At 36.6% G+C, this 14,421-nt stretch overlaps 2 protein-coding genes across 2 annotated transcripts in view; both read left to right on the top strand.

The window, feature by feature from the left end:
- The first annotated feature begins 52 nt into the window (after window positions 1-52).
- Window positions 53-2,865, top strand: LOC110850948 (beta-parvin). The gene is made up of 8 exons (XM_022098562.2): window positions 53-548; window positions 1,003-1,269; window positions 1,354-1,443; window positions 1,527-1,700; window positions 1,770-2,029; window positions 2,110-2,250; window positions 2,316-2,559; window positions 2,631-2,865. The coding sequence occupies exons 1-8, from the start codon at window positions 179-181 to the stop codon at window positions 2,705-2,707; spliced, it is 1,623 nt and encodes a 540-aa protein (XP_021954254.2). The 5' UTR covers window positions 53-178; the 3' UTR covers window positions 2,708-2,865.
- A 2,341-nt stretch (window positions 2,866-5,206) lies between these two features.
- Window positions 5,207-14,421, top strand: part of LOC110851411 (transmembrane protein 132D) — a 65,236-nt gene continuing 56,021 nt past the window's right edge. The window contains exon 1 of the mRNA XM_022099180.2: window positions 5,207-5,816. Within this exon, the coding sequence (XP_021954872.1) occupies window positions 5,768-5,816 (49 nt within the window). The 5' untranslated portion in view covers window positions 5,207-5,767. The remainder of the gene's footprint in view (window positions 5,817-14,421) is intronic.

The following is a 14,421-nucleotide window of genomic DNA, read 5'->3' as shown; positions in this document are numbered from 1 at the left end:
TACGTACGCACATATTTGAATGCATAAATTGTAGTTAGCTGAAATAAGTGAAGCTTTGGTAGAAAGAAAGTGATGATCTATTTTAAAAAGTTCACCAATTGAGGTTGAGAAAACTTGGTATATTCGGAAAAAAACTAATTGTTAGTGACTAACAATTAGTCACTTTTATATCGTGGACATGGACGAAGAACCAATTTACGCCACGATCGACAAACCTCGCCCCGTCACTACAGTCAATCTCGCCCGACGAAGTGTCATTCAATACTATGCCGTCCCAGCCACACCCTCCACTCTTTCCTCCATGGAAGAACTGGACCGAATTTCCCTCTCCACCTCAAACGGGTCCCTGTCCAACAGTGGCGAACCGTCTCTAAGATCGTCACCTGTCACATTTTCGTCACAACCTCCTCCCAATGTCCCTGCCCCAACTAGTCTCCGAAGAAGGAACTACGAGGTCAGGGATGACTTCGCAACGATAGCTCGATGCGAACAGCAATTTGAAAAGCCGTTAATAGTGATCCAAGCACCACCACGACGGATATCGACTGGTAATTATAACGAATATCATTAAATAAACTGTATCAAACGAAACGTAACGAAGGGGTGACATTACGTCGGACAGACTAGAAATTTCCATAATGGGGTTTTCACCCTTTAATAAATGCCCAGCAATCCAACCTGCATTCTGAATTAGCTAATGACATTTTGATGTTAAAATGCCACACATGAATGTATACTATTACATACTTGCTACAATAAAATGCATGCACAATCAAGTTTAAAACTGGAAAACGCCTCTTATATCAGGGCTGAAGAATTGCATGAAACTTATGCCCATCACATATTTATGTAGATTGTGTAAACTCATATCATGACATGACATGAGATATCAGTCAGATTGTACAAAAAGTATACAGCTCAATTGGAATAGTTGTGTAAATAGAGATTAACAGTGGGAATAACTGTGTTGTAAATTAAAACTTTGTTCTCATTTGCTCCTAGGTACTTTGCCCGAGATGAGTGATTCTGGTTATAATTTGGGAAATGGTCCCTCTACTCCAGCAACAAGTCCAGCTGCTCTTCTTCAGCCTAATAATGGCTCATCGTCATTTTTTCAAATAAATAATTCCTCCCGAAATTCCCAATCCGGCGATATGACTTCCCCCCGGTCAAAATCTCCAAGACCAAATACGCCAAAATCAGCGGATAAGGAGGAATCGTTTTGGGACAAGTTTGGAACTACGGCACGGAAGAAGAAGATTAAAGAAGGTGTGATTACTTGTTATTTAAATAAATTTTAAGAAAACCATTTAGTTTTGTTTATACTTATATACTCGATAATACGAATTACAGTTCAAGTTGTGGAGGAGGAAGGAAAAAGGGCGATTGATTTGCCAGGTAGTCCATCACCGTTTGACATTTCGCCGGAGGATTATAATTTAGGTGAGGTTTCTAATTTTGGTTGTACTGCAATTATTTTGGTGCGTTTTTTTCTATAGCATTTTGTATTTTCTTGTAATAAACAGCGGACGGAGAAGAACGATTGCTAATTGAACGGAGAAGTTATGATGACCCAAAACTAGGACACTTAATAAAACTTTTGACGGATTGGATAAACGATGAGTTAGCAGATCAGCGAATTATTGTTATGAAAATTGACGATGATTTGTATGATGGTCAAGTTCTGCAGAAATTACTTGGTAATTGTTTATCTATTATGTCCCAAATTGTGTGCATGCAATGCTACAACAGAAGATAATTGTTTACAGAGAAACTGACCGGACAGAAACTCGAAGTTCCAGAAGTGTCACAATCAGAGGAAGGACAACGTCATAAGTTGGAAGTTGTTTTGGGTGCTGCAAACCAAATTATAGGGCTAAATCGATGGTCAGCAGAAAAATGGAGTGTCGAATCCATCCATTCCAAGAGTTTGGTTGCCATCTTGTACTTGTTGGTGCATCTTGCTAGACATTTCCGAGCTCCGTTGAGACTTCCGGAAAATGTCAATGTGGAAACGATTGTTATCAAGGTATGGAATTACATACAACAAGTTACTGATCAGTAGATTGCAAACTGCATACACTAAATTTGTCCTCTTAACCTTGGTAGAAACGCAACGGTAAACTAGAGTATCGTAGAGTGACGGAGGAATTGACTTCGACTTATGATGAATTAGGGATGAGGTGTGAAAGAGATGCCTTTGATGCTTTACTTGATACTGCTCCAGATAAACTTCAAGTTGTTAAGAAGGTAACACATTCGAAATTAAGTAAATAAAATGACAAAGTTCATATGAAATGTCTTATTTTTAACAGAGCCTGCTTAGCTTTGTTAATAAGCAATTGATCAAAGTCAATCTGAAGGTTTATGAAATTGAGTCCCAATTTCACGATGGTGTTTATCTCGTTCTACTCATGGGACTTTTAGAGAATTACTTTGTCCCCCTCGGTGACTTTCATTTGACACCCAAGGATTTTGAACAAAAAGTCTTCAACGTGGCATTTTCGTTTGAATTAATGCAAGATGCGGGTTTGTCTAAACCTAAAGCACGCCCTGAAGGTGTGAAAATAGCCCATATATGAAAGTTTCACAATTTAAATTTTACAAAAATCCTATATTTTGAAATTCAGATATAGTTAATTCGGATTTCAAGTCTACCCTGCGCGTCCTTTACAACTTATTCGCAAAGTACAGAAATGCTGAATAGTGGCTGATTGACGGACGACCTATCAAAGCAGAACGAATAGATAATTTTATGCTCTAAATAATTTGACCATAGTGTATTCATTAATCTGTCCATCCATTAATAAAATGCGACTTGTACATTTAAGAAAATAATAAATTATTTTTTAATTCTGGATACTATCCTGTCTGTCAAATGTACATAATTATTAATAAAAGGACCCATGTAAACCCATTGATTGAATGGCATATCCTCTCATTACTACTGTGAAACGGTCTAGGACTTTAGTCTTACATATTAGCTTCACCAAGCTTTTGACAATCAGATAATACAAATATTATACAATTAATCATTTTCATAATTTTTATAAGTCGGAAACTACACTAACTCTCTTGGAAATTTGTGGATTTTTATAAATGGTAAAATTTTGGCGTCCGTATGGAATTTATTTTCGTTCCGTATTGGTGTTCATTGTATGGATGCATTTTTTTGATGAATAATGCTTCTTTAATTTTTCGATGAAAACGATAGTGAAAATTACCAATGTTTCCTTGTATGTACTGGACGGCTCTACTTTCTTCTCTTTCTTTGTGGATTATTAATAAACGGCAATGGTCAGAGCTGCTTTTCGAAGAGAAAAGTTAATTTACTGAGATTATTAGAAAAATTTCATGCAGACGAAAATATGGAAACATTTTATGCTACGACAACTGACCAAACTCTACGTCACATTTTCCCATCTTGGAGGAAGATGGCAAACGAGTGGAGAAAGTGGAGAAAAGCTGGGACAGTTAGAACCGCTGTCGGACTGATAGTTGCCCCTACCGAAGTACCGAAAGTTGGTTCGGGTATTGGAGTCGGTTGGTATACACAAGTTGATCGTGGTATTGGTATGGTATGGGACCTTAAAAGCTATACAAAAACGCTGGGAAAATCGATAAACCTTGTTCTGACGTCTTTTCATTTACATTGGGCCGAGAGAGTGAAGATTGTTCATAAAGTGCTCCGGCTACTGCATCACTTTGTTAGCTCTCTTAAATGAAATTCCACTAATACGTCGAATACTACTGAAATTAGCACTTTGTATTTGCACAGGTACAAGTTTGATAAGCACTTAGCACATAATAATAAAGTGTCCCAGTTACGATTAAAATAATGAGGAATTTATTTAGAGCCACCATTATGTAAAATTTATGTGCCATTTTTCAGGATGTACTTAGCATAAGTTAGAAAAAAAATTATTCTAGAAATATAAATGATAAAATCTGGATATTCTTAAAAATAAAATACTTGGCTGCAAGGAAATAACTAGAAATAGGTACAAAATTCTGAAATTGTTTACATTGTCGATTGAGAATCTCAATTTGAGATTGTATTGATTGGTCAGTTTTTCAAGTGCACTTTCTCCATACCAATTTACCTCAGCTAGAACTCACTCGATTCATAATTCCTCCACTAATCCCCACTCAATATGACATATTGTTTTAATTTATTAACATGCACGATGCTATTATTTAATAAAAAGAAAATAAGTGAATTCATTTTGCTTGAATTTCAATTAACACTTTTGCCAACCCCAAAGTTCAAAGCAAGACATGCGATGGCAATTGTCACCATTGTGCAACTTATCGAGCTTGTTGCTTACACCTCCCATCCATCCGAACATACAGAATACTCGAAAGACAATCGTATACTTGCGTAATCTCATGAAAAGTGGAGAACGCGGCGATGCGTAACCAACAATCCTGTCCTGTTACTCGATACAATAACAATGAGAGCATAATTTGATTACCTTTTGAAAGGAAAAGTTGCTCTAACATAAGAACAAACTAACTACATTTATACAACGATGAGAAGAACAACCGCACAATGTTACATAGACATCCAACCAGTCATTAAGTCCTCAGACAATAGTCGATGTCACAAACACTTTGACAGGATGAACCACCTTACCTTTCACCTTTATCTATCCTCATGCTGGTAGACAATTGAATATAAATATTCTGTTACGTTTGTTCCTAAAAATCGTTCAGTTTCGATACAAATTGTTTCTTTTCCATGAAAAACTGTTAAGTAAAACTATCTATAAAATCGTCACTCACATTTTTATGAAAATCATGCAAATTTTTACATGCACAAGCGAAATTCTCAATTTTTGTCAACTTTTGATTCAAATAACAAAGAAAGTAATACCAATCAGTTGACCTGACCAACGAAATAATGATGAGCCAACATTTCTCCACTGATAATTATGTAATGCCACATTTAACACTCGAATCAAACTGACTTGAAAACTTTGTTGAAGAATTCTGTAAGTGAACAAAATGGAAACGAAGTAACACCAAATCACTTTTTTTAGTTGTTCAACTCCTTCATGAAAGTACATTCTAATACATTTTCTCTTCTTCTTCTGGTGCGTGTTTTCTGGTAACGTGTCGAAAAAGAGACCCGCAGAGCAGGCCAGAGTAGCAGCGAAGGAGAACTCGGGAACTCTGAAAAGAAGGGTTAGTTCATTCTCGTCTCTCTTACGGGACAGACGTCGACTGCTCTTTACAAGCGAATTGTGTAAAGTGAGAGAAGTTGTAAAGTTCGACAAGATCTTTTTTTCACTGGTTTTTTTTTCACTCGATGAAACCAGCGTTGTCTTACTAACTAGTAAATAGCACACATTATTGCTTGAGTTCGTCTCTAGTTATTTCGTAAGTAAATAGTAAAGTTAAAAGTCGTATTGTCTCATCACAACATATTTTTTCTCAGAGCACGAACTGCATGGTTTTTCGAACATGCGATATGTGCCTCTGCATCGTCTAAAACTGGTAAACCGTTCTGGATGTGTGAAGTTAACGCATCCGTGAAGTATTTTAATAGTAAAATTGTTGAATTAGAATAAAGCGTGTGTAAAGGATTGGAGTAAAAAGAAAGCATCGATATGAGATTGGACAATTTTGACTTGTTTTTGTTGTCCTTCTTGGATGCAATTGATTCCAATTGATCCAACTTCACGATATCATCAGATTAATTGAGATTACTAGTCTGTAGTTCCATTAATTAGTGAAAGGTGAAAGCGACGGGAAATTAAGTGAAATGATAAATACGGGGAAAAGTAAATATCCAGTTTGGATTGTCATCTTGGGTAAGTTTGCAATGTTTACTTGATTATTTATACAATGTATGCATGATAATAAATCCATCCTGAGCCAGTTGTAATTATGATACAAAAGTCTGAATATGTTGGCACATTCTATGAACTAGTTATCAAGCGGATAATGACTTCATTACCTGAGAAACTTAGACTGCATAGCCTTTTTGACCAAGCTGTACATATTTATTTGTGTAGTCTTTAAACTCACTAAAAATTTTTGAGACACATTTTTGTGTCTACGAGTTTTGCAAACCATGTCACACATACACATTACTGTCTCCTTTTATCCATCACTCAACCTAATAAGTTGCTCTTATTGTTGATCGAGTCTATCCGAAATTTGGATCAAGACGAAAACAACACGCTTTTTTTCATCGTGTCAAAATTACGACGCTTGTAGATAAATCTACATACTAATGAGGCCTGTAGTCTGTAACGACCATTTTGCGGATAGACTTGCACTCAAATATAAATATATACGTACGTACGTATTCTTGTTCTAATGTTTGTACTCATAGGAATGAAGAAGGCTGAAAAACAATAGAACCAAAGGGCGATTGCATGAATGGTGTAGAGTAGCCATTAGGAAATTGCATAAATTTTTATGCAAATTTTAATTGAGAATTTCCGACAACCTCGAAATAGATCTGTATTGCATGCATGGTTCAAAGTCTCACCAGCTTAACAGAGATGATAGTTGTTACTCCGAAGTAGAATTTCTACCGCTTACTTGTAGTCCGCGTTCTTTCCTATCATCTATCATTAGCTAAATAGCCTTTTTTGCACCACATCACATAAAAGTTCCAATAGTGCCAGGCCAGCTGAATTCTGCATTTGCAAATATTTAGAGGAATTCTTAATGAGACCAATTCATCTCGTTTTGCTCGAGCTGTATGCTGATCTCAATTCCCACCCAGCTCTTCTATAAACATCATGAGTCTATTTCTTTCGACGTCTTCTTCTTCTTCTATTTCACCAGGATTTTTTCGAGCTGAGAATATACTTACGAATTCACTGACTGTCATTCAATTCAATCCATTCACAAATTATGCCGACAGTGAACGAAAACCATTCTTCAACTGTTTCTCACAATTTACCATAGAATAGCCCATTTATGTCAAGAATGAAATACCACAATTTTTACAGAGAAGACTTATTCACAAGAGAATTGCAATGGAGCTTGTCCACAGATAATCATGGAAAAAGCTCAGACTAGCAAATAATTTTGAGTGATATGTGTGCAAAAACTCATCATCATGACCGATTTGTTTGTTTACAACTTGCATAAACCGACTAACACACCGGAAGCAGTTTAGGTAACGTAAATTATTTTATGAAAGTGTATATTCACTGCTGTATTTTTGGAATTGATCAAGAAAATTGTGATGGCTGCCTGCAGAGAAATTGCAGAAATGAACGGGCATCCGGGCATGGCCACCTACTTATAATGTCGGTCTTGCCGATTTTTTTGGTTCGGTTTGGTTAGTGAAGCGTGTGGCATGATGCTGTGGAATGTCTTTGTTGTATTTTTAATACCTATTCGATCCACGTTGTTGGCATGAGGAGAAGATAAAGAAAGTGAGAAGTGAAGAGTGGACGCATTCCTATTCAAGCGACGACTTAATGACATTTTCTTTTGAAGCCAGAGTGCAAACGGTGACATGACATGACATCGGGTCGCTCGTTGATGAGAAATACGTACGAACGAACGAATTATTTTTCTCGCAGAAATATATTTCTTTATTACATACTTGAGAAAACGGTTGAAGCAAATGGTTGGAATTGTCCGACTGGAGAAAAAATCGTGAGGAAATGTAGTCGGAATTCGTTTTCCTGTGGAAATCATCCTTCTGTCTTTCGAATTTTGCATAAGGAATTTCTCATTAACAATTCATAGTATTGTAAAAAATGTATAGGAAATTGAGTCCGTGTTTTTCTGTAAACTTCAGTGATTTAGTAGGATTTTTGTGATGTTTTTTTTGTAAAAAAAACAGTCTTTATGTGTATTCTTTGTGTGATCACGTAGGTCATCCATGTGTTGCTTAATCCTGCACAGAATTTAAAAAAAAAACGATCTATTTATTTGAAATTGAAGGCTGAAACCATTTCTGTTTTTTAATACCTTACAATTTATCGCCACGTTTTGTTTACTCATCTTCAAAATACATATCTGATATTTTGGCTTGAAATGTAACCAAAGATCTGCTTTATTTTGCCACTGGTTGACGGATGTGCAAGTGGTAAAGTAGACGACGACGACGTTTCATCTTAGACACACATTACCCCTGAAATATACCATGTTTTTTGTTGTTTTAAGAAGCTGGTCTCAGGTTCTGAGCAATTTGTAGTGAATGATGATGGCAAAAATAGGTGACAAGCAAAATAGCGACACATTTCCTCTGGGAAATAGATATACACGTGTGGTTTTTAACGAATGCTTGAAGAATGGTTGTTTTTTTAGCCAACTTTATGCATTACATATATCTTTATCATATCGTTGCAAAATGAAGAATTTTGATTTCACACACAAAAAAGTGCAAAAGTCCACAAACGACTTGACCGGATTAGAAGATCATTTCGGCCTGACATGGCGATAAATCAGGGTGAATTTAATGGTCATTTCGATTTACAGCTCATCATCGCGCTACTACAATATACTCTGCGTACGAAAACACATACTTTGGAGAAGCATGGAATGTTGTTTACGAAACAATGACCTTTGATGTTTCGAAAATAATACAAATCTTATTTCAAAGCAAATAATAAAGGAGTCAAGCATTCGTATTTTGTTTGGTCAGCATGGAAAAATACTTCTCCACGTAATATGATCCTCTATCTCTGCCATCACAACTTATGCTATCTTCAACAATTTGCATGTAACTTTGTACGTAATCTTATTCTCTCTTAGAGCCATGTCTCTTCTAGCAGTAGAGTTTGATGAACAGGTGAACCGGATTTCTTATTGACATCATCATAAAGCGAATAAAATGCAAAATATTTATGTTTTATATGCTTTTCTCAGCAACATTTGTGTATGTGAATAGAATACATTTCAAAAAGTAAATCAGCAAAGTGAACTCTATTATATTGTCAGCTAACCCGATCGCGGTATGACATATGAGCTTGTCACGTATTCAAAAAACAAGATTTTTAATACATTTTCCTTTTATTCCATTTACCATTATTACAAATCGCATCACTCAAAAGCCACCAAATTGCTTGCAAAAGGAAAATGCTTTCACGTAAATTGAGTAAGCCAGAGACGGATTTGTAATGTAAATTAGACATGATTTTTGCTTTTAAGAATAAATGTTATTGTTGGCAAAAGTAAATACTTGCTCATAACATGCACGAATGAAAGCATGAAATTGTATGTAATGCTAGACTACTAGTTCCATGGCTTACAAAATACATAGAAAATCGGTCAATGTTTTGGCTGAGTTGGAACAGTTTGAGCTGGCCTTTGCACTTGGTAACAAATTTTCAAAGTAGTGTCATATATCGCTGGGCGGATTTATTATATTGGTTTTGTCGATAGTGTCGACTCGATACGTGATTTCAAGATACTATGTTCGTCTCCATAAAATCAGTCTACTAAATTGAATATTTAATTAGACACGGCCAAATACAGACTGACGAAATGGTACGTACATACATTCATCGATCGCTCTTGAACTTGAGTTTTTTTTATCTAATTCATTAGCAAAAAATGGACATGCAAACGTTCTGAAAATAAGTAAATCAGTCGCAACTAATCCATCTACCAGATAGTCTAACCAGTCCGTAAAGTTTATTATCCAATCTTTTATAAGTGCAAGTTGAGCACGTTTGATGAAAATACTGCCGGTGGATATGTTGTCTACAACGCAGTTTTATTTTCTGCCATACATTATGGATTTCGCAGCTAAAAACATAAAGGCAAACGCAAAAGTCATCAGTTATGGCTAGAGGTTAAAAAAAACACTCGTACGAGACATTAATGATTCTATTTTTTCGGACACTATCGACCAACGTATGCTTGGTCCAAAACTAAAAATGTGTATGTGATAAATACAAGAAGCCTTTCATTATCTAGACCCTCAATTTGTTTTTTACTCGTGAGTCACGTCTACTTCTGGGAATGGATGAGCATTTTCATCATACAAATCAATGCATAGGATGAAACCAAAAGGGCTTTCGACTCTGCCCATACAAGTTAGTTATACAACGAACTGTGTGATAATCTATCTGTAATAATATCGTTTTGAAAAGAGGGAGCACATAACCTTCTTTTTCTAAGAGCAAAACAATTTTGCCATTACAACAACAGCGCACCCACCACTTCCATTACCAAGACTCATAATAATACCACATCTGTTTAGTTTTTATGCGAAGGGTCACATTCGTGCAGTGCAGGAAGATGTGCAAGGGACGGATGGAGTGTAGGATGGTTGGGTGCCTATGCTCCTGATTCACAACATTGATCGAGTCCTTAACCTCATCTTAAAATGGGGTACTTTTCCAGCGGTGGAACAATCTCTCCATTCTCATTTTCCATAATGTCAATCGTTTTCCGAGTGAATTTCATTACTCTTTTTGGGGTGTCAAAGTGTCCCCAGAATTGCACAGTCGTCGGTTCAAACAACTTCCACCCCCAGTTTGGATACACATTACTCGTTGGATGAGTGGGTGGTTCTCTGAGTGAGAATGATGTATTATGCTTTTGCCTATTGTGGCTGGCACCCTCAACAAAATATCCGTCCCAGATTGCGACATGTATTCGAGTTTATAATGCGTAAGTGGCAGGAGATGGATTATTCCCTTAATGAACTTGAGTGAAGTGAACGAAACGAAACCCTTGGAGAATTAGACTCATATTCATTCAGCGTCACATACTCAAATCACAAATGGGAGAGAGCTGTTCAATATATGTAACAACAAACATGTCCAATCATTCACCCTCTCACGCTCTCATTTCACTCGCAGTCAGCTCACAATGGGTATAAGTGAGTGAAAGCAATGGTCACACGACTTGGAATCAAAAGTCACATTTATTTCGAATTAGGGCAGATTGAGAAGTGGGTTGGTTAGGTTGGGCAGATGGAGGAATACAATTTTTAAAAGATTTTCCCTTAACATACGTAATATTGCAAATGACGAATTTTAAAAAATATCTACTATTACAGCGAAACAGCGTACAAATTTGTAACTCAGCTATAAAAAGATTGATCAAATCTCTCTCATGATTTGAAGAGGATCTCGAAACGCCCATTTTCAAATATAGAAGAATAAACTCAATCCTTTTATAATAATCATTTTGCTTTTCATAACGGTTCGTATTATTATTGCTCATTTGTTTTCTACTCTTCTTTCCAATTCAGATTTGAATGGAAGCCTCCACGGGACCATGTTGGTGGTGGTAGCTATTTGATTATTTCGTACGGGATCAATGTTTTCAAACAAGAGTGACAGATGAAATTATTTGATACGTTTGGCCAGGATTTAGTCATATTTCCAAACTGGCATGACAAACAGAAAATAATGAAATATCTGGGGAATATATAGACTAATCTGAAATTGTATCTCCTGCATGCCTCCTGTTTGTTTCTGCTGCTGCCTCTGCTCTCCTCAGATCTAAAAGATACGAATTGTTTTGTTTTGGTCGTGCTGCTTGGAAATCTACGCAATTCGTAGGGATTTGCAGAATGAAGGATTTAATGGGTTTGTGTGGATGTCAACCTCTGTTGCTAAAATTTATTCCTTTTGGGATCCCACACACAGCGGAACAAACAGTCCAATCCGAAATCCAAGAGGCTTTGTTTTAATGTTACACTGATGGAAATATTGATGATGAATGCGGAAATGCGAATAAACGCCAGAGCTGTTTAAATACTTTCATTGTTCTGCAGTAATACTCTCATAGGTAAATATGCATCCTACAGATTATGCAATATTTATGCTTTCGAATCCTTCACAAATTTTACATGATCTAATGTAGCGGGTCAACGATTCACGATTCTACAACTGTTGTTGAGAGATAATCAACATTTCGTCCGAACTTCGCAAGGCAGTCAGTCTGCTTATTGGTTGTAAAAATAAATCCAGTTTATTTGCTGGCATTCACATTTCTACCATTACTGAGAAGTGAACCCGTAAATTCTCAGATATTTATTGTCAACACTCAATAATAGTTGCGTTATTATTATACAAGTAACCAGCACTAGAGAACTATAGTTTTCCTTTGGTGGTTACAAAAAGTGATGACTGACTCAAGTGCCACTAAACCAACCATCACATGTACGCAGTTAGGCTCTGTTTTATTTGCATCCATCTTGTCCAAAACTGCATTATGTATTCGAAAATATTACAGTAGCGTGCATGATATGGATCTCTCTATCGCTCTGTAATATCGTACTTTGTAGGCTTCATCCCATCCCGTTTGGCTTAATTCATTCAAGAAACAGAAATAAAAAACGTTTCTTTGTTTCACAAAAATGGATTCAAATCCGAAATTGAGTGTTTTTGCACACAACATGAAAACAGTACCACATACACACTCGCACGAAATCGAAAACGAACATCCATATCACGGACCATTAGCCGCGCCCATTTGTCCCAATGAATCCGATGCTTTCACCCACCACGGCATTTTTCACCATAAACATTACACGGAAATCTTCCACTCGTTCGAGCAAACTTAATATAGATAGTGCACAGCACAACTCCCGTCTAGTATGCACTTACTTGTTTTGCATGAAAGATGAAAAATGACGGGAAAACTGGCAAACAAAGTATATAAACTGTGAAGCACGTTATTGCCCATAACCCGAGCCGCCGAAGAAATGTGTTGTTTTACTTTCCTTCAGTCTAGTTTGAGCAGTGCCCATTCGCCTCCATTATCATTTTCTTCATATCCACAACTTACATAAATTGCACATTCCAAAATGTGCCGAATCAAAATGGAATGAAACTTAAAAAAATCCATGTGTAAATATTTGGAATGTTTTCATTCTTTTACAGAGTATTTGCATATCGCAGAGTATTTTTCTATCATAAGCTACCTAAAGTGAACATTTTCTGAGAGAGTTGTGATACGCAGCAATAAGTTACTTCCTGTATTCGGTTTAAAACTAAATAAAAAATTATTATGAGCAATGATCTCGTGGAATGCGCTGTGTTCAGCACAACGATACTGCTTCTGAACAATGACGCGGACTTCTTATCTCAGATTTATTCGGCTTCCTTGCAGCTATTGCCTATTGTTGCATTATTGCATTCCATTATTATATCACTGCATTGTTTGGACGGAGGATGAGGGAGAGATTTGAAAGCATACCACGAACTAGAGACAAACCAACCATTCATATTCCGCATCGTTTCATAGATAAGAATACGCGATGAGCAACGGCTGTGTATGGGTCCAGGCAGGGAAAGATTCAGGCCTGAAAGTGACAGAAAGTGTAGCCATATCACGAACTACATATTGCACCGCAGGGTAGATTTATGCTTTCAATTGTTCTGTGGCATATGGAAAATATTCTTCGTCTTCGTCCTAGTCATGCATCCACAAAAAGGAATGTTTTTTTGTTCTTCTATGAAATATATTTTAAAATATATTTTCACTTTCTCCAGTGGGTAGCATGCTTAGATTAGAAAATTTGCGGTGGTGCCGAAATGGAATTATGGAGATTGTGGTTTATCCTAACTAACCAAGTCCAACAGTATTAAATTCCATCGACGGAAAGCTGGTTTTACATCAATTATTTAAAATATAAACAGTATTTTGGTCGCTGTTGACGGTAAGCTGAAGGGGAAAAAGCCCATGTAAAATGGTTGTTGGTTTATCCTCCTTCATTGGATGGCATACATAGCATGACAAAATATGATTAGGTTTAAATTGAGTAATAATAACGAGCCCACCTGTGTAATGACATGGTGTTGTGAAGATGTGCGCGTATCCTTCCCTCGTAATAATGCCACTATCAGGCAAGCAACCCAATCAATTACTGTGGCAGAATATGTAGCTTTGCAGAATGTATCACGTGGGTGTATTGGACATTTAGAAAAAAGAGGATTTTTAATAGAAAATATCAACATGGTTATGAAAGGTTTGACTTGATATTTTCATAAACATTTTAAACTAATCGTTGATGATTGCATAATATGAAAATGATTAATGTAATCCCTAATTTTGACCAATCCATTCATCATTTCAAACAAAAGTAAAACATGAAAGGAGAGAGGACTCATTTTGTAGTCAGATATGGAAGTAGACAGGACTCACCAAAAATTTGAAGTACTATGTACATCGCAAAAGCCAGGATTATGTTTCAAACACTGCTCTACGTATGTACGTACCGTGTCGCTTCAACTGAATTTTGAGTATCCGACCGGAATTGAATCATGGACTTTCCTAGTGGAGACTCTGTGTTGTGTTGTTGGGGACAATGCAAAGTGGAATTATAGAGGGAGGACTGGATGTTGTAAAAGTTGTTGTAGGTGAACAAAGTCAGGTTGACATTTTATGTAACTTGTCCTTGTCCTCTCGCTGGATTTTCATCTCACATCCAGCGGGACAGGAGGAGATCAAGTATTTCATATCAAGATTAATGGTTTT

Source organism: Folsomia candida, unplaced genomic scaffold (assembly GCF_002217175.1).
Source record: "Folsomia candida strain VU population unplaced genomic scaffold, ASM221717v1 Fcan01_Sc006, whole genome shotgun sequence".
NCBI lineage: Eukaryota > Metazoa > Arthropoda > Collembola > Entomobryomorpha > Isotomidae > Folsomia > Folsomia candida.
The sequence above is the reverse complement of the archived record's forward strand: the minus strand, read 5'-3'. Positions and strand labels throughout refer to the sequence as shown.